At 41.0% G+C, this 20,145-nt stretch overlaps 1 protein-coding gene across 3 annotated transcripts in view; it reads right to left on the bottom strand.

The window, feature by feature from the left end:
* The window catches only part of Tex10 (testis expressed 10), a 41,864-nt gene extending 31,815 nt beyond the window's left edge, over positions 1 to 10,049 (bottom strand). The window contains exons 1-4 of one of the 3 annotated variants that reach the window (XM_027403118.2): positions 9,909 to 10,049; positions 6,930 to 7,118; positions 4,944 to 5,656; positions 4,322 to 4,562 (exon numbers count right to left, since the gene is read on the bottom strand). In XM_027403118.2, coding sequence (XP_027258919.1) covers positions 4,322 to 4,562; positions 4,944 to 5,656; positions 6,930 to 7,109 — 1,134 coding nt within the window. In that variant the 5' untranslated portion in view covers positions 7,110 to 7,118; positions 9,909 to 10,049. Of the gene's footprint in view, positions 1 to 4,321; positions 4,592 to 4,943; positions 5,657 to 6,929; positions 7,119 to 9,908 lie in introns of those variants that run through there. The other 2 variants (XM_027403119.2, XM_027403120.2) reach the window with 2 other exon arrangements.
* Between the last annotated feature and the right edge of the window lie 10,096 nt (positions 10,050 to 20,145).

The raw sequence follows: 20,145 nt of genomic DNA, 5'->3' as shown, positions 1-20,145 counted from the left end.
AGGTCAGGCTATAGGCAAGCTTGCAGAACATTTTCTTAATTAGTGATTGATATGGGAGGGTCCAGCCCATTGTGGATGGTGCCACCCCTAAGCAGATGGTCCTAGGGTCTATAATAAAGCAAGCTTAGCAAGCCAGGGGGAGCAAAAGCAGGAAGCAGTACTCCTCCAGGACTTCTACATCAGCTCCAGCCTCCAGGTCTCTGCCCTGTTTGAGTTCCTATCCTGAATTCCTCCAATTAACAGTTGGAACTGTAAGCAAAATAACCCCTTTCCTCCCCAAATTGCTTTTGGTGATGGTGTTTCATCACGACAATAAATATCCTCAGGCACTGGGACTACAAGCACATCCCATGATACCTGGCTTAAATTTAAATTGTAATGAACTTAATAAGACGAGTACATATATGGAAAAAAGAAAAAAAATTGGGTATTTGGTTGCAAATTCTAATAGTCATGAAATAACAATGATAGAACAGAAAACAGAAGCAAAGCAAGAATTAAGATATAAATCTAAGATACAAAACATTCACAGTGATTGTAACAGTTCCTAACACTATCAATCCAGGATCCTAAAAGAAAACATGTAATGGTAAATTATGTTCTCATTTGCATTCTTAAAACTAGGTACACATTAAAGACATACACATGAGAAATGAGCAGCCCCAGTAAGGACTCACATCCTCAATGTATCTTGAGATTTCTTTTGGAGCAAAGACCAAAGCTTCAATTATTTTTTAAAATATTTGAACACAAATGAAATTTCTCAATTATATTGTAAATACTAGCAAACCAAATTGGTGTGGGATATTTGTTTACACTGTGTGAAGATGTGTCTATGTTTTGCCTTACCCGTCTAAGGCACCTGATTGGTTTACTAAAGAGTTGAATGGCCAATAGCTAGGCAGGAGAGATTAAGTGGGACTTCTGGGTATAGAAAACTCAGGGTTTGAATCTGGCAAGGCAGAAGACACTAAGAAAGTCAAATGTGCAGAATGGAGGAGAGGTAATGAGCCATACAGCAAAACATAGACTAAAAAAACTGGTTAATTTAAGTTACAGGAGCTAGCTGGAAACAAGCCTAGGCTAATGCCAAGCTTTCATAATTAATAGTAAGTTTCTGTGTCATTATTGGGGAGCTGGCAGTCCCAAAAAAAAGTCAGACAAGACCAACTACACCAAATTCATGAAAAGGTTCCAGTAGTACTAAGCAATCAGCACTCATAAATGTGTGCATTTACCCACATGGAGATGTCAATTCATCAATAGAAAAACCTTACACTCACGAAAGAAAAATTAAATTTCAACCCATGCCTGTGATTTGTGCTCACAGGAATGTCATTCCCTTCTTCCTAAAGATTAAACCATTATACAGGTCACCCAACATCCTATTATTTTACCAGTAAAATAAGTAGGAAATAGTAGGGATGGTAAAACACATTAAAATTCTTTTTAATCACTATGCAGATAAAATTTTATACTTGCTTATAATAGTTTTCTTACCAAATTATTAGTCTAGCATAGCAAGGTGTTTTTAAATATTTGGAGGCTGAGAATACCTCAACAGTACAGCTAAGGCTCTAGGCTCCATCTTTAATACTGCAAATATATGTGTAACTATGCATATATATGCACATATTATTCCAACATTAATTCACCATCCCCTCATAAGATTTTTTGTTTTAATTACATGTACACATGGGTGTCTTGTGAATCTATACACAAGTGCAGGTGCACATGAGGCCAGGGCATTTAATTTCCTAGAGCTGGAGTTACAGGCATCTGGAGTAGAACTGTGATCCATCCAACACAGGCAAAGGGAATCAAACTAATGGCCTCAGCACTATGTACTCAAGGGGCTGGAGAGATGGTCAGTGGTTAAGAACCTGGATTTAGTTCCCGGCAATCACATGGGAGCTCACAACCACCTGGAAGTTCAGTTACAGGGAATCCAAAGCCCTCCCTAGGCCTCTACAGGTATGAGGAAGATACGGGGTGCATCCACATCCATGTAGACAAACGCTTACACACATAAAATAAAAATAAATAAACAAATAAATAAATATTAAAGAAGAAGCAAAGAGCAGTAACTATCTCTAGCCACTGAACCATCTCTCTGGCCCTATCATATCAGTTTTACCCAGTTATCTCAATTTAGTATTCTGATCTTCAACAGTCTATTGTCTTAAAAACTTAAGAATCCTAAATAAATAAAATACCCTGTAATGATAAGTTATAAAGCATACTATTTTAAATATGCATTAAATTTCAAGACCAGAAATTAGCACAATTAGTGAATTTGCAGATTGTGTATTTTAACTCCTAAATACAAATACTACAAAAGCATTTAAAGTAATGAAATACTAGTTCATATTAAGTATCATAATTTCTATTTTTCTCAGTCTTTCAGATGAAAATCCTGACTTGGTGAGTTTCATCCTACTAAACCCATTTTAAGGAGAAAATATCTTAAATTGAAATACATTTTAATAGATCTAATTAAACAAATTATCAAAATTTTGCCTAGCCTACCCTAAATATATTCAGTAGACGTGTATTATTAGCCTATGGTTGAACAATAGGTATCTGATACAAAGGCTGTCTTATAATGAAGTAGTTAATACCTCACAGAATGTATTCAACAGCATAAGTGAAAAATAGAACATTGTGCAGCTAAGTTTTAATACCATTCTAAATTGAAAATTTTTCAAGTCATATCATTTTAAATCACGAATTGTTATAGATCTATTAAAATTACAAATACAGTTTTCTAGCCAGGCATTGGTGGCACATGCCTTTAACCCCAGCACTCGGGAGGCAGAGGCAGGCAGAGGGATCTCTGTGAGTTCAAGGCCAGCCTGGTCTCCAGAGCGAGTGCCAGGATCGGCTCCAAAGCTACACAGAGAAACCCTGTCCTCAAAAACCAAAATAATAACAACAACAACAACAACAACAACAACAAATACAGTTATTCTATACATTACTGTTAACCTATCCCACAAATTGCCATACGAACCAACCAAGCTTTGCTTTCCCAGTGTTAACACACTATACTCTTACCTATTAGTTTGTTGCTAATATGTACAATGATTCACTCATAGGACAAGCTCAAAAGTATAATCAAAGATGCTATCCTAGTTATAAAAGCAATTTAAAAACATCCCTGCAGATAGTGGTGATAGACTAGTAATAATAGAATAAGCCCTTTAAGCCTATCTTTGCACAGATTCATTAATACTTTTCAAAATTATTGCTCTTCAACCTTACTTTTACCTTATACAGCATGTCTCATCCTAATCTTTAGGTCAAAATAAAAAGACTAAAATGCAAACAAAAAAGACACACCTTCTTAGTGTTTGTGTATGCAGGCAACTTTAAAAGACTCATATGGGTCTAGCCAAAAGTCTCTGCAAGAGGTCTTCTGTAGAACAGATGCCTCACACTCTAAAGCAGTGCTAGTGTGGTAACTGCAAACTTGATTTCAGCTCTGTTCCTCCTTACATGCACTATGAACATACACCATACTCCATTACCATCATTTTGACAGTCTTCTACTGCTGCATTTGATAACAACAAAAGGAACCACTTAATAAGTAACTTTTCAATCCCATAAGAAACATTCAAAATGTTCTTAATTAATTTGCCATAAGCAACAATGGTTTTGTTTTTTATTTTATTTTTCAGAGGCAGTCTCCCCAGGTAATCCCAGCTAGCTTGGACCTCACCATGTAGACCAGGTTGACCTTGAACTCAAAAGATCTGCCTCTCCTGCCTCCAAGTGCTGAAATTAAAGGCATATACCACAATGTCTGGCCTATGAACAACACATTTCAATATTACTGTGAAATCATTTAACAAATGAGAAAATTGTTATGCATTTCACAGAAAAAAATTAATTATATCTAGCTAATAACCTCACAAAAAAAACCTTTATGTTATGCACTTCACTGAGAAATATTAAAGTCCAGTTAATAACTTCACAGAAGAGCCAGGCGTTGGTGGTGCACACCTTTAGTCCCAGCACTCGGGAGGCAGAGGCAGGCATTATCTCCGTGAGTTCAAGAACAGCCTGGTCTACAAGAGCTAGTTCCAGTACAGCCTCCAAAGCCACAGAGAAACCCTGTCTCAGAAAAAAAAAAAAAAAACCACTCACAGAAACTTCTTTAATTTGCACTTTTATGCAAAAAAGGGAAACAAGTTTACAATTAAACTGTGGGTAGTCTTTAGAGAACCCATATTCAATCTATAGTAAGAGCTGATTTCTAATCTCAATTATGATAGAAGGCATTACTAATAAAATAATAAAGAACCCATTAGTTCTCACCAATGTGTGGGTTTCATCCTGCTGCTTTGACAGTTTCCACAGCAGGGAAATGACATTCAGAACTTGCTGCATAACCTGCAGAGGCTCTCGCTCTATACCATTTCCAATAGCAGCAGCTAGTTGTGGAGGCAAAGCTTCAATCCAGCACTCGATTAGCAATGGGATTATTATCTCAATGAATCCTTTCAGATTTTCAGGGGATGACAGGTCTTCATCCACAGCACCTTGAGCTCCCAAGTACCTAATAGGGTAAGGTAAGAATAGAAAAAGCTAATGACTTCATAATGTGTTGCTCATTGCTTAATTTAAATGTAAAATACAGTAAAATGAAGCACCATGAACTGTCAATTACATTGATCAAAACTGGTAAGAAAAACAAAACACTGAAACAGAAAAGCCAACAGCAAGTTTTAAGTTTTACTTCTAATTAGGCTTTGGTTACAAATGAAAACATACTTTTAAGTGACTCCTGACATTGGGAGTCTTCTAATTAACTCATCATGAATAACTACATGAAAATTATGAAAGACAAGTATTATGTCTTCCCACTATTAGCCATTAATGGTCAGTAGTTAAAATTCAATATAGGAAAACTGAGTGTGGACATAACTGAAATCCTTACCGTAGCCTGAACTGTGAACTGACATTTGGCTGTGAACCCCCATTTTCATAAACCTGGATCTGTTGCTGGTCGCTGGCATGATCCTTCCAGTTGATAAAAATGGAGTTGCTAGTGGCATGGGGAGTTTCTTTTTGTTCCTGAAGTCCTTCACTTTCTCTCAACCTACTGGATCCATCTGCCAAGGCCTGAAGGAATTTACTGAGTCTCGCTAAGACTTTCAGCCTCCATTGCTGAGAAGTGACTCTCCGATTAGGATTTACAGAAAGTATCCAGGACTGGGATCTGTCTCTATTTATCAGTCCTTTGGACAGCTGCTGATGAGAAATGAGTTCTACAAAATTCTTAAGCAATATACTGCTACGGCCAGTAATGAGAGCTGGGTAATGTTCCAGCAGAACGTCCAAAACTTTTAAAGAGTCCTCCTGAATTCCTTCAGTAATGTGAGTCATGGCACTAGAGAGATGGGCACTTACCAAAGGAAAAAATGGAGAAATTTGTTCAGTTCGTATTTTGGGGGCCAGGAATTGAAGAAGTTGAACTGCTGCTAACCGAACATTAGCATCTCTATCTGTAAACACAGCAGTCACTTCACTTAATATGTTTGAAAGGTGTGCATCAATTATAAATGGGTACTGAGACAAAAGGTCTTTAAGTCCGAGAAGAGCACTTTGTTTAACACCAGCATTATAGTGATGCATCTGTGACAGCAAATCCTAGAAATAGAAATGCAGATTTTAGGTGTGAATATTACTATGTATCACTTTGATGTAAACATTTTAATTAAAACAGCAAGTTAGCTTAAGTATCAATATGTATTTTTCTCTTTCTTTTTTTTGGTTTTTCGAGACAGTGTTTCTTTATGTAGCCTTGGCTGTCCTGAAACTCACTCTGTAGACCAGGTTGGCCTTGAACTCAAAGATCTGCTTGCCTCTGCCTCCCCAGTGCTGGGATCAAAGGCATGCAACACCCAGCTCAATAATTATGTATTTTTTCAATTGTTTGTTAGCTTTACTAAGATTAGAAACATTCAACATCTAGTGCAGACCTACTAGGTTCCAAACTTAACAAAATCTTCCTGCACGCTTTTCACAGTGTGTTTTATTCAGAGAATACTACTTGGTAATTTTCTTCACCTAAGACATACCTCACATTACATATAAAGACAATTCCAAAAATCTTATAAAATCTGAAATACAGCACCATTCTGTATTTCTGGCACGGAGCACTTTACAAAGGTGATACTTACTCTTTACGACAAAGCAGGCAATGAGCTATGTGCTACAGTTCAAAAACAACTACCCACAAGACCTTAATCTTTTTTTTTTTTTTAAGATTTGTTTGTTATGTGTACAGTGTTTTGCCTACATGTATGCCTGCAGGCCAGATTTCATTACAGATGGTTGTGAGCCACCATGTGGTTGCTGGGAATTGAACTCAGGACCCCTGGAAGAGCAGCCAGTGCTCTTAACAGCTGAGCCATCTCTCCAGCCTTGCCCCAACAAGATCTTACTTTAATCAACTATAAGAATAGGAAAACCAACAGGCAGTGGTGGTGCACGAATACTGGAGGCAGAGACAGGAGAATCTCTGTGAGTCAGAAGCCAGCCTGGTCTACAGAGCAAGTTCCAGGACAGGCTCCAAAGCTACAGAGAAACCCTGTCTCCAAAACAAAACAAGAAAACCATCCTTCAAGAACTTAACAAAATGAATCAAATCTAAGAACTATTTCCAGGTGACATATACCATCAAAAAAAGTTTACAATGGAGCAATCACTACAGATTTAGTTTAGCAAAACTTCCTGAAGTAGGAAAGACACAATTCCAAGATCAGATATTGGTAACCCAAGCATCATCTAACAACATACCACCATATGGCCCTAAGGCAAATCATTTACTTTAAGAGATTAAACCTTTTTACAAAACAGTAACATTCTACATAACACGAAAGAAAAATTTCCCTATTATCAAAAAAGAATAACAGTTTACCTTTATGTTAAGTTTTCTATTGTTGGTTGGAAGTGTTCTGTCCTCTTTAAGTTGTTCAGGCAAATGTATTGCCTTTGTCTTAAAGTTTGTAGCTGTAGCATTTTCTAACTTAGGCTTCTTTTTACCAACTTTTAGTTTTACTTTCTGAAAATCATCTTGGCGTTTCCTTTTTTTGGTCATTCTTGAGTGCTGTCAAAAGGAATGAGCATAATGAATTAAGCAAGGATAAGTGGTAAAAGAATAAAAACGTTTCCTAGTACTTACATTACTCAAACATCACCATGAATCATGGCCATGAACAAAGATGCCAAAGAATTAAAATGTAAAACAGACAAAACCACTAAAACATGCAAGAATCAGTTTGGTTAAGAAATGTTGAAAATAAGTCAACAACAAGAAGGGAAGAATCTTGCTGAAGAACTTTTGTAAGGTTTTCTGAGCCATATAAAACTGTCAAAAACCTGAAATGGCTGCTTTGTTGGGAACAGTTCATAGCACCCAGGATTCTACAATGTTTAAAAACTTATTTCTTAATGCAATAGATAATTAGGAAACTTAATGGATCAAAAGCTGGATACAATAACAAACAATGAGCATAGGACAGAAGTGAAGGCACAAGCATTATGAACATCAGGCAGAATTCAGGCTAGTAATAAGCAAAAAACAGTACCCACCCTCTGCTCCACCCCGGAACAGTGTAAAAGGAAATGCAATGTAAAAGGAATAAGGAAAAGACTAGCTAGGACACTGTTATAATAAATAACTCAGGCATAACTAGATCACCTTGAACATCTTCCTTCCTCACCACTACACTCTTTCAACTTCCGCTCCAATCCTGTTTACCAACTCTTTAATCTGCATGCTTCCTACCCATTCCTAAGTCACTAGCTTTTAGAAGTCCACATTTCTACCCTAGACTACTCAACAGTTTTCTCACTGGTAAACACTTTGGTCTCTAGTGTCTCCTCTTTGACCCCCTGACCATGGTCACCAGACAGCTTTCTAAACACATATGTGACAAGGATAAGGTGCTTTCAATTATTCTGTATAAATGGTACACTTCTTACCATGGTAGGCACTAACATGGTTCCAACAACCCTCTCTGGCTATATCTACCCCATAAATGGACTTCAAATAAAAACAAAAAAATGATAACTACTTCCATCTGGAACCAGTTCAGCTCTTCTTGAAGCTTCTTTCACATACTTCAAAAATAATGAATTCTGTCTTCCACTGCACACCCAGTTGAGCATCTCAGGATGCTTCTGGTCCAATCCTCATGAATGAATGAATGAATGAATGAATGAATGAATGAAAGTTTACAGTGCTAGAAAGAAAATTAATGAATGAATTCAACTATGACATCATATCCAAATTCACTAATATGGGATTTTACTACCTTAAGATCCATTAAGTAGAAGTTGCCTACACAGAGGGTTAAGAGCTGATTGTAAAAGGAGCACAGTGACTGTGCCTGTGCCTGTGCCACATGTCAGACTGAAGCAGCAGACTGCCTGAACACAGGAACTTGAGAAGCCTGGGCCAACACCAAGATGCCATCTCAATTTTTTTTAAGCTGTTTCTAGAATCAGTATGATTCTTATCCAAACTGACATTTCCTACTGTGCCTCAGTTTGTCAGGCAACATATAGTCCTTATCAAATACATTAAGTAAGCAAATGCCTTGTTCCTATCACACTCAAATCACAAGTTTATGCATCTATGTATCGTGCTTCAAGCCCAACATGCCTGTGTTGCATGTGTTAGTCTCAGTATAAACACATACCAAACACTCAAGTCTCACAAACCGAGAAGGCCCCAGTATTCATCTGGCCACTTTTAATACAAAACTGGCTTTTATCTATTAAGCAAGCACACACTCTATGCTTTTCTTACAATTTATCAGTAGTGCTTCCAGAAATAAAAGTAAATGGCACACAACCCAGAGAAAAATTGACCCTGTGGTCTCTCTCACATCATCTTCTGGGCACTTCTTGCACATGCACTACATCACATCTCATTTTGAATATGGATGTCAAATCATGCCATGTTATCCATCCCGTTAAATTCACGTTCGTGTATCTGCTAAGAAAATTATGAGGGCTAATAGTTCTTCACTGACTTCTAAATCTTAATAAAGTCTACAGAACCACACAGACAAAATTCTTCTACTAGGAACTTTTAGAGTTCCATCAGCAACAGCTACCATTTTCATTTAAAGATTTTATTAACTGGAAATCACACATTTCTACTAGACTACAACACTTTCACAGTATTGAATATAGGGAAGCAACTCCAGCTTCGGGTCAGCTCTCACATCACCTTCTCCAGTAAGCTCCAACCGCTTGAAAACTCAAGCACACACACATACTCCTGCTGCAGGTCAGTCCCGAAGTTAACCTGGGCGGATGATGACTGCAACTTAAGCAAACTCGAAGTAGTTTGCCCTGAGGCCCCCTCCCTAACCTTTCCTTTTTCCCAACTCCTACCGCGATCCAAAAAGGGGAGGAGGGAATCAAGGGAAAAGCAAGCATACACAGTTGGCCTAAGGCTTTTTCCCTATCCAACCCCTTGCGTCTCAAGAGCTCCTTCAAATTTGAGGGGCCACAAATCGAGGGTTCCGACAAGGTGGAGAGGAGCGCAGCGATCAGATCCGCCCACTCCAGCTCTTGAGCTTGCACACCAGAAATGAAAACCCCGTTTCTGTTCTTTTACTTTCTATTTTTTTTTTTCAAAGGAAACCATGGTTCCTGAACCTCAGTGAACGTCGTGTGGAGCCTCCCGCCCGAGCCCCACACGCCGGCCTAACACTTGCGGGGCCCCGAATCGGCCCACCGCCACTCGAAGCGCTTCGGCAGCCCCTTGGCCGGCTCACAGGCTGGCGGAGGCCACCGGGGACCCCGGCCGCCCGCCCCACCGCCTGGGCCGCGCACGTCCGCGCCCCGGGAGGGCCGAGCAGGACCGGCGGACGCCACTCACCTGAAAGCCCGGACCGAGCCGGGCCGCGAAGACAAGGCGGAGAGAGCGCGAGCGCCAAGCCCCACGGGGCAACGCCGTGTACGGCCGGCCGCAGGCTCTTCGCTAGCTCCCAGAGCGTGTTTTCAAATCGCCTCGTCCTCACGCGGCCGCGTCTCCTTCCGCAGCCCGGAAGTAGGCCCCCTCCCTCGCCGCGCTCACGTGACCGCGGGCGGCAGCCGCGCGCAGCCGGAGGGCGGGTCCAGGTTAGCACGCCACGCCCCCACGTGTTCCCTCCCCCCCACACACCCCACACACACCCAAGAGGTGCTGCGCAGGGAGCAGGGGCAGTGAGCCCAGCAAGTTCAGTCAGGTCTTCCAGCTTCTCCAGGTTGGAGGATGTTGGCTGGTTACAACTGGTTGAGAGGAGGCCTCCCCAAGGTTCACACATGGAGTTACATCCAGAGAGAAGTATAAAGTGAACTTAATTGAGGAAGGAAAAAGTTCCAGACAGCAAAGATAGCATTTTGGGAAGGGTAACCTGGGCTAAAGTCGAGTAAATAAATGCTTAGAAGTTTACAAACTATGCACAGTAGCAGTGTCCTGGAAACCTTAGTACAGGATTTTCACTGATACAACATTTTCAGCAACAATATACTCAAAGTAAGTGGACTTAGAGAATTTGAGACATTAAAATGCTTACAAAGACGAAGAAAGAACCTTTGAAAACAATACCAACCAAAAACTGACTTAGTTGTGTGTAAGAAAAAGCATACAGATATGGAGTGTCAGCCTGGATTCAAATTTATCTTTACAAGGTTCCTATATGTAAGATCTAGTAAAGCCTTGTGCCTTACATTGAGCCTCAATATAGTAGATAGGGATAAAGCAGTAATATCTGCATTTAGGAAACCCAAGCACGGGAATTAAGACCACACCTATTCTGTGATCATGGATCAAGAATAAATCCCACGGGGCTGAAGAGATGGCTTGGAGGTTAAGAGCACTGACTGCTCTTCCAGAGGACCTAGTTCAGTTCCCAGCACCCACGTGGCAGCTCACACCTGCCTGTAACTCCGGTTCCAGGGCTTCTAATACCTTCACACAGACAAACATGCAGGCAAAAACACCAATGAACATAAAATAAAAATAAATTATATACTTAAAAATAAAAAAGAATAAATCCCAAAAGCCCACTACCACCATGATCTATCATGGAAGTTGCTGACATTATATGGTACATAAAACTATAAAACCAGGAAAAAAGGAGAATGGCTTGTTCCCATCTAGACATGTCCCCTAAACTCCAGAATGCTACCTGCTTACTCGGAACTTCCTTCAGCTTTGCAATGTATATCTATCTCAAGATCAGCATGGTCCAAAAGCCAACTCCTGACATCCCTCCTGAAGTCTCTTTCTACAGCCTTTTCATCTTAAATAGCAATCCCAGCCTTCCATTTACCCAATCCAAAACCTTTATGGTTTGGTGCTGGCTTCTACCACATATCACACCTGGCTTCTGATCCATGAGGAGAGCCTGTTGATTCTGCCTTCCATTATTTATCACCATCTCCCTATATCTTCAATATCCACCACCTCCTGATCACAAAAAGAGCTAGGAACACAGTTCTCTGCCTTCTTTGACTGTCTTACCACATAACAGTCTAGCATTTGCAGAGCAGCTCTGAGATTAATTTGAATTACAAAGCAGATCAGGTCACTCTCACGCATAAAACTCTTGGTGGTTCCCCATGTTACCAGAAGCAAAATCTAGAGTCCTGGTGGCCTCAAGTCCTACCATATTTCGACAGTCCTTAGCCTCTGAGCATTGGTTTGACTGTTCTCCTTCTGTCCCTGACACTCACTTGTTTGCTTTCCTTGAACACATGAAACATGTACCCACTTCCCTTTTGAGTTAGACCTTTCTTTTATTGTTTCTGTCTGCCTGAAACACAAGTCCCAGTAAACCCACAGGACAAACTCCTCTCACTTGAATTTGCTCGAGCATCTTTTCTGGGTATGCCTATCCTGATCCCCTGAGTGGAAATCACAACATACTTTGTCCTAGATCTAGAAATTGCCCTCCTCTGCTCAACACTTTTCTTGTTTAGGTCATACCACCTTCTAAAGTACTATGTGATTTACTTACCATCTATTTACCTGTCCTTCACTCACCACTAAAATGTAAGCTCCATGTGTTACCTGTGTTTTGTTCCCTCTATATTCCAAGCACCTAAACCAGTGTTGGGTAGATAGTCTGCCTTCAATAAATATCCATGGTAAAACTTCTATAGCAATGTTCAGCAAGAGTTCTTACTGTTTTCCATGTTGTTGTAGGACAGAGGTTATAGACTCAGTGAAAATCAAGCCTGGTGGCTATGTGTGTAGCTGATATAAGAACTAATGGCATAGGAAACGAAAATGGTCCCTTTCCCACAACAGCTAACATTTACTCTGAAAGAATGCAGATCTTCCCACTTTCAAACAAAACCAAATCCCCCCAAAAAATGTTTATAAGAAATATAGTCTTTACTGGTAGTGTCCTTTGGATTTGAGGTTGGTCCCCTGGTAGCAGTGCAGGATTGACAGTAACTCCATTGATGGATTAATTGGTTTTCCATTGGTAAATTCAGACTGAATGGGCAATAAGAAGCAGAAGTGATTGGGCACGGGGGGGGGGGGGGGAGGGGGGGGGTTCCTGGCCCTCAGGGTATGCCTTTGAAAGGTATATCTTGTCCCCCTCTCTCTGCTTTCTGGACATCCCTCTTTTCCACTCACCATAGGTCCAAAACTATAGAGCCTGTTAACCATAGAGTGCAAACTATGAACCATGAACCAGAGTGATTTTTTCCTCCTGGAGGTTGTTTATGTTAGGATAAAGCTGCATGAGTTGGGACCGTGGATAGCAGTCTCCATCCGGTCTGGTACTCTGGGACCATGAGGGTCGAAGTTCGGGTCAGTGATGGACAGAGAGCAGATTGGGAAACAGGGACCTGTAGATGTGACTCATATTGAAAGTTTTATTAAGGGGGAGGTAAGAAAATAAGGTAAAGAGAAACAGAGACAGAGAAAGGACAGAAGAGAAGGGGGTGCAGGAAAGGTCCTGTCTGCCCTCCAGAGAAACTGGGGGAAATAGAGCGCAAATGGGTAGGGGGTCTTTCTTTTAAACGGGTCCTTTGCACCTGCATGCAGACTAGCAGTCATGGAACCCTGGGCTGACCAGAGTACTGCCTGAGTGCATTCTGCCAGGTGACAGGGGCAGGCCAGCATAATACCTCAATCCTTACAGTTTATCTCAGGTATTTTTGTCACAATGATGAAAAATGACTAACAAAAATAGGTACATTCCCCTTGATTTTTTTAAACTGTGTGTGCCAAACAAAATAGTTATGAACAGATTGCTAGTTTATTGCCTCTAGCTTAACACATGAAAACTATGAACATAAAGACTGGCTTTCCCAACTCCTAAGTGAGGAATTCTGCAGTTACAAAGAATGTCTATTTGGAGATCTTTGATACATAACGCTAATTAACAAGATCCTTGACCTAGGCCAGAAAAACACTATTTGTAATGAACAGGCATTCTAGAATGTATAGGGGACTCCATTCCCCAAGCTCTCTAATTGAACATACAAGTATTCATTTCCTGTGGCTGCTATAAAAAGAATTGTCTAAAATAATAGAAATATATTGGCTCTTAGTTGTGGAGATAAGAGACACATGAAATCAAGACCCCGGCAACGCTGATTATTCGGGGAACCATGAGGGAGCATCTGTCCTGTGCTACTCCTCTCTTCTGGTAGCCTTAGATATTCATGGCAGATACTGTTCTCTGTATTTGTGCATATCATCTACCTTCTGGGCATGCCTGTGTATGTGTTCAAGCTTCCTGTTTTCATAAACTGATGCAAACTATGGGTCTTTGAAAGATACATTCTGGGGGTCTTGATCAGGTTCCTTTTCTCTGGCAGTTTAAAGTATTAAAAGGCAGGAAAAATCTGAAGCACAAAATGTAATGGCAGAAAAATCTCAAGCACCACATACAGAATGAACAGTTGAAGAAAAAAAAGTGTATTGGGGATGAAGAAAAACCTCCAGTATGCATGCATTAGATACAGGGAGGAAAATGACCCTCTGCAAAGCAGAAAACTGGTCTCTTCTGGAGCACTGGTGTCTTCAAAATCTCTCAAGGATTCAGTGTTGGTCAATTTGAAGAAAGTTAGGATGGTTGATTGACTCAGACCTGCTGTGTTACACATCCTGAGCAGTCCTTGAACTTGTTGAGCCAGTCTGTCAGGAGATGAACGCCTACAAGACCTTTGTTTTAAGCTGCCAGGTTTTGGTCTCAAATCAAGACAGTGAGGAAGAAGTTGGCCATCTTGGAAATTTGAAATCTTTACTACCTTGCCATAGCCCCTCTGAGGCCTATCTGTCTGCTGCCAGGGAATCTGCCTAATTCCTGGTCTCTCATAAGAGCACCACCAATTACCCAGGATTTAACATGCCCTAATGATCTCATCTTTATTGTCCCTTATGAAGACCTTGTTAGACCCCCGGGAAAACTCAGGTATCCGGGGTCCCAGGCCACAACCTCGGTCACCCCAATCACCAGGCAGATTCGAGAGCTTGCTGCAAACTGCATGAGGCTTTATTGTAATTTAACGAGCTAACCCCATGTTAGTTCAGGTCTTTCACCCACCCACCATGGCGGTTGGCTACAAAAGACAGCTCCTAGGGGCTCCCAAGAGATCTTGTAGGGCAGTGTCTAGGGGTACGCACAGGCTCAGGATTGGTGTGCCCTCCAGGTTTGGAGGGCTTGCCCTGTGTTGATTGGCCAACTGGTTGTTATGGCCCATAGGCCCTCCCAGGGTGGTTGCTATGCTCTGTGCATCATTGCTGTGTGCTTGTCCGTAAAGTACACCCAGGGTCGAAAAGCATAGCGCCACCAGCTAACTTCTGATTGGTTCCTTGACACGAGGCAGGCGTTTACCTCTAAGTGACCAAGGCAAGGTTACTGTCATGGCTGCCGAAATGGGGAGCTGGTCCCTTCAACCTCATTTTCACAACTCCCCTGAGGAACTTGGGCATTAGAATGTAAAAATTACCCTCCAGGGGGACGCAATTCAATCTGTACAGCCATCAAGACCTGTATCCCCACTTCTCTACACTATCTGAACAGTTTTTTTTTTTTCCTTTTTGCCTGTGCTCAAAAGCATCATAAAATCCTACTTTAGTTACTTTTTGTAGAGTTGAAATTGCCTGTCATTAAGCTAGTGTCCCTCAGTTTCAAAGATACCGTTTTGTGCTGCATAGGGAGACCTCCACTGAAGGAAAATGCAAACAGAAACAAACAAACAGAAAAATGTTAAATAGATACCAGAAATATCAAAAAACAGAAGGACACTGAATTACCACAAATAAACAACAACAGGAACTAGCTACTTCCCATAGAGCAAGGGTAACAAAGGGACATAGTAGGGGATGATAAAATGTGTTTGGAGGTAGGGTCCACTGGGATAGACATCAGACTTCCAGAGACCTGGAGTTGTAGGGTCCCAGCTGGCTACTGTTGCTGAGGTGGTTTAGTGATTTACTCCTAAAGAGGTAGAAAACCTGCAAAGTGCAATCACGGACAGTTTTAGAACTGAGTAGCCACCTAGTAGCATTCATTGCCCAAGCTCATGTGATGATGATGACAGGCAACAAACAAGCAGAAAAATGCAACTCCCTCCCCCCTTCCTCCTTTGTTCTCCTACTGCAGACTCCCACCCGCAGAAACCAGTAGGGAGCCAACTAGCAGAGAAGAAATGAATGTGGTTCATGGATTCCAGAACCAGCCATCTCAAAGACAGGTAGCTTTGAAGCTGAGGGTCACAAGCTTAACAATCAGCTGTTCAACAATACAAAAATTAAAGAATGTTGTAAAAGGACAAATGGGGGGGGAGAGAATTACACAACCCCCAAGTAATTTAAGAGGTCAGAGAGATTTTTTTTTAAGACAGGAAATTTAGGACATATTAAAGAAAAAACAGATATGTTTCCCAACAGTAGAAAGAATTAAATAGGGTGGGTATGTAGCTTAGTGGTAGAGCACTTGCCTGAAATGTGTGAAGCCCTGGATTTTTATTCTGACCCAGAAAAAAATTAAATGTAATGCTTGTTATTCTTTTGTTTAAAAAGAAGAAAAGAGAAATGCTGAGACATGAGACATGTTGACTATAAGTTTATTATAAGGCCCGGCAGAATGGGGAGACTAAGAAGAGGAACAGGGTAATGGCTGACCGCCATGGTCGGTCGCCATACAGAGACAGGGAGAGCGCGTAGACAGAGAAGAGAAGAAACAGAGAGTAGGAAAGAAGAGAAGCAGGAGAAGAGAGTGAAAACAGAGTTAGTTGGAGCTTTAAAAGGAAGACTGTGCATGCACACTGAGGTTCCACGCGTGCCCAGAGCAGAGTCCTCATGGGTGAGGTGGTGATGACATAGCACGTTTTCTTACACATGCCCTGACTTGTCAGGGGGCAGGGTCTGTCTCTTAAAGAAGTAGAGCCAATCACCTTTCAATGCTTAATTTTAAAAGAGACAAAAGTTATGAATAGCAATTCACAGCAAATTATTGAAATTATCAATAAACAGTGATATCAACAAAACAGTGATCAGACTGTTGAAGCTCACTGGGCTGTTTCTTGTACACCATTTAACTCCAATATTTCTCTGATCATTATTTTGTCCAGATGGCCTGCCTGTTGGTGAGGGTGGCCTGTTGGAGGCAATCACTAATTAATGTGTTGGGGTTAAAGTGTGTTTTTTAATCTAGTAGTTATTTGCTTTATGAAATTGGTTCACCTGTTTTTGGAATGTATGTGTTTAGAATTGGAATGTCCTGAAGATCAGTTGTTCCTTTAGTCTGTACGAAGCATCTTTATTTCTTCTGACTAACTCTCTAGAGAACTTGCTAGGTGGTCACACATTTCTTTCAGTCTGCTTTTATTATGGGAAGTTTTTCTTTCTCCTCCAATTATAGCTGAAAATTTGCCAGTGGGCAGCCCCTGAAAAAACGTTTTTAAAAATACAACTTTCTGCCTGGAGAAGGTGGTGCACACCTTTAATCCCAGTACTTGGGAGGCAGAGGCAGACAGATCTGTGTGAGATTTGAGGCCAGCCTGATCTAGAAAGTGAGTTCCAGAAGAGCCAGAGCTGTTATATATAGAAACTTTGTCTGGGGGTTGGGGGGGGCAACAAAAACCCAAAACAACAACAACAAAAAATACAACTTTCCTGGGACTGGAGAGATGGTTCAGTAGTTTAAAGCACTTGTTCAATTCCCATCACCCACTCAACTCACAACTGTCTTTAACTCCAGTTCCAGGGAATCCAACACTCTTCTGGCCTCATGTAGGTAAAGATTCACATGTGGTGCACAGACATGCATGCAGATGAAACATCCATACACATGAAATAAATAAATAAGATTATATTATTCTGTTACATGAATTTCACATCTTTAGAGAGTGAGGGGGTGAGAAAAGGTGACATAAAGTGGCACCAGAGAAACTTCAAGGGTATTAGAAATGACCTATTCTCTGACCGGGGTGTGGGTTACACAGGGCAGAATATTTTTCAAGGTTCATAAGCCCATTTTCTTAGGATCTCTGCGATTCATGATTTTAAAAGTCAAGAATGATGGCTTTATGATACAAGTAACTGTTTCACCACTTTCATTAAAATAGTTACTTTATTTATATGTATTTATTATTGGCTTTGTGCCAAAAATTGTATATACATTTATACACAGGTCCAAAATGCTTGTGATCATTATGTGGTTTAGGTATCATACAACAATATATGGTCTATTGCTAGGAGTATAAGACCCCGGGAAGCTCAGGCCTCCAGGATCTCAGCCCAGGACCGCAGTCACCCCAATCACCAAGCAGATTCGAAAGCTTGATGCAAATTGCAGAGGCTTTATTGTTGTTTAACGAGCTAACCCCATGTTAGCTTGGGTCTTTCATCAACCCACTATGGCGGATGGCTAGAAAAGACTGCTCAGAGATCTTATAGGGCAGCGTAAGGGGAGTGTCTAGGGGTATGCACAGGCTCAGGATTGGTGTGCCTCCAGGCTTGGAGGGTTTGCCCTGTGTTGATTGGTCAACTGGTTGTTATGGCCCATAGGCCCTCCCAGGGTGGTTGCTATGCTCTGCACATCATTGCTGTGCACTTGTCTGTAAAGCACACCCAGAGCCGTAAAGCATAGCACCACCAGCTAACTTCTGATTGGTTCCTTGCCACGAGGCAGGCATCTAACCTCCTAGTGACTAAGACAAGGTCAGAGAAGCACGTGTTCGGCTGTTATGGCTGCTGAAATGGGGAGCTGGTCCCTTCAGGAGCAGTTAAGTAACTTAGCCATGTCACACAGCTAATTGATGACATTACTGGGGTTTGAAATCTTGTCACAACACTGTTAAGTCTCTCTTATTTCAGACACCATTTATGATCATAACTAGAAAAGAACTATACTGGCTAGAGTTAACATTTACTTGAACTTTAAACAATTTTGACATAATTTCAGACTCATGACCCATAGAATTGTGAGATAAAAAATGGTTATTATCCCAAGCCTCTGTGTCTGCAAGAACAAACAGATACTTTTGTTTTCTTCCAAATCGGGTACCAGCCACTGCCAAAGAGCTTTCTGTGAAGGATCCTATATTAACCCCCAAATCTGTAGCACTGTGCAATGCTGCATTAGAGGTTGAATATACATCTCAAAAAATGTAATCAGGAGGAGGAGATGTGAGCATTGTGAATTCAAGGCCAGCCTAAGTTACGTAGCAAGTTGTAACCTAGGCTACATAATGAAACTCTCAAAACAAAACAAAACAGTGAAGTGTGAAAGGAGAAAGAAGGAGAAAAAAAATAATTTTCTGAAGGATCTTTGGATGGCTAGTCAGGAAGTCATCCAAGCAACTCCAAGTAAAAAGCCATGTTATAATAGCGTGAGAGGACATCTCATGGACCACCACAGATTGACAATGAACTTGATCATTCCCCCCAAAAGAGGGTTCAGAAAGTATTTCTGGGAAATGTTTCCCTTGCAACTTAAAGCAGGAACAGAGTGAGAATAAACATAAAAACAGATAATGTCAACAAATCAGCTCAAATTAAATGCTTCATTTCCCCTCCACTCTGCATATTCATGACTCATTTGGTAAAACCCTCTTCATGTCTGGTGAAATAGAAGCCATCTCATATAAACTGTGGTTTTTTATTTTTTTGGTTTTTTTTGAGACAGGGTGTCTCTGTGTAGCTTTGGAGCCTATCCTGGCACTTGCTCTGTAGACCAGGCTGGCCTCAAACTCAAAGAGATCCGCCTGCATCTGCCTCCTCAGTGCTGGGATTAAAGGCGTCTGCCACCAATGTCCCGCCTAATATAAACTTTTTAAAACTATCTGGAAAAGCCACACTGGTGGGAAAGGGGCAATAGGAATTCGGGGTAGCACTTTGGAGGAAGCAATCACGACTATTTCTGATATGAACAGGTCATCCCCACTGCTGAAAGTTTGTAGAATTATTCATAAACAAAAATGATGACTTTGGCGATAGAATCAAGATTACCCAAATAAAGGCCAGAGCCAGCTATAGTGGCACAGGTCTGTAATTCCAGCTGCTCAGGAAACTGAGGCAGGAAAATGACATGGTTAAAGCCAGCTTGAGCAATTAAAAAAGAGTCTGCCACATATCTGTCTTGAAAAAGGCCTAGGAATATTAGCTAAGGATGAGAATGTGTGCCTGCATGTGCAAGGCCATGGGTTTGATTCACAGTGTAGAAAAACAGTGGACTGAGAATGTTTTTGGTGGTTGACAGTGGTGAGTAACTGGCTTCCTCATTCTCAAGTGGATCCTTAAGAATTGCACCTAAACTCAATTGTAATGAGTCTTTCTCTGTCCCTTCAGCCAGCTCCCAAATAAAGACACAAAGACTTCTTATTAATTTTGAAAGTTCAGTCTTAGCTTAGGCTTGTTTCTAACTAGCTCTTATAACTTATATTAACCCATTTCTACTAATCTACATGCTGCCATGTAGCTTATGGCTTTTACCTCTCCTCCTGCATGTCCTGCTTCCTCTCCTCTGTCCTCTCTGGTATCTCTCCCCTGCTTAGATTCATCTCCTCTTTTTTTTCTCTCTGCCTGGAAGTCACACTAACCTCTTCCTACCTAAAAATTGGCCATTCAGCTCTTTATTAAACCAATCAGAAGGGGCCTT

This window comes from Cricetulus griseus, chromosome 2 (genome assembly GCF_003668045.3).
Source record: "Cricetulus griseus strain 17A/GY chromosome 2, alternate assembly CriGri-PICRH-1.0, whole genome shotgun sequence".
Classification (NCBI taxonomy): Eukaryota; Metazoa; Chordata; class Mammalia; order Rodentia; family Cricetidae; genus Cricetulus; species Cricetulus griseus.
Note: the sequence above shows the minus strand (reverse complement) of the source record. Positions and strands in the feature narration are given on the sequence as shown.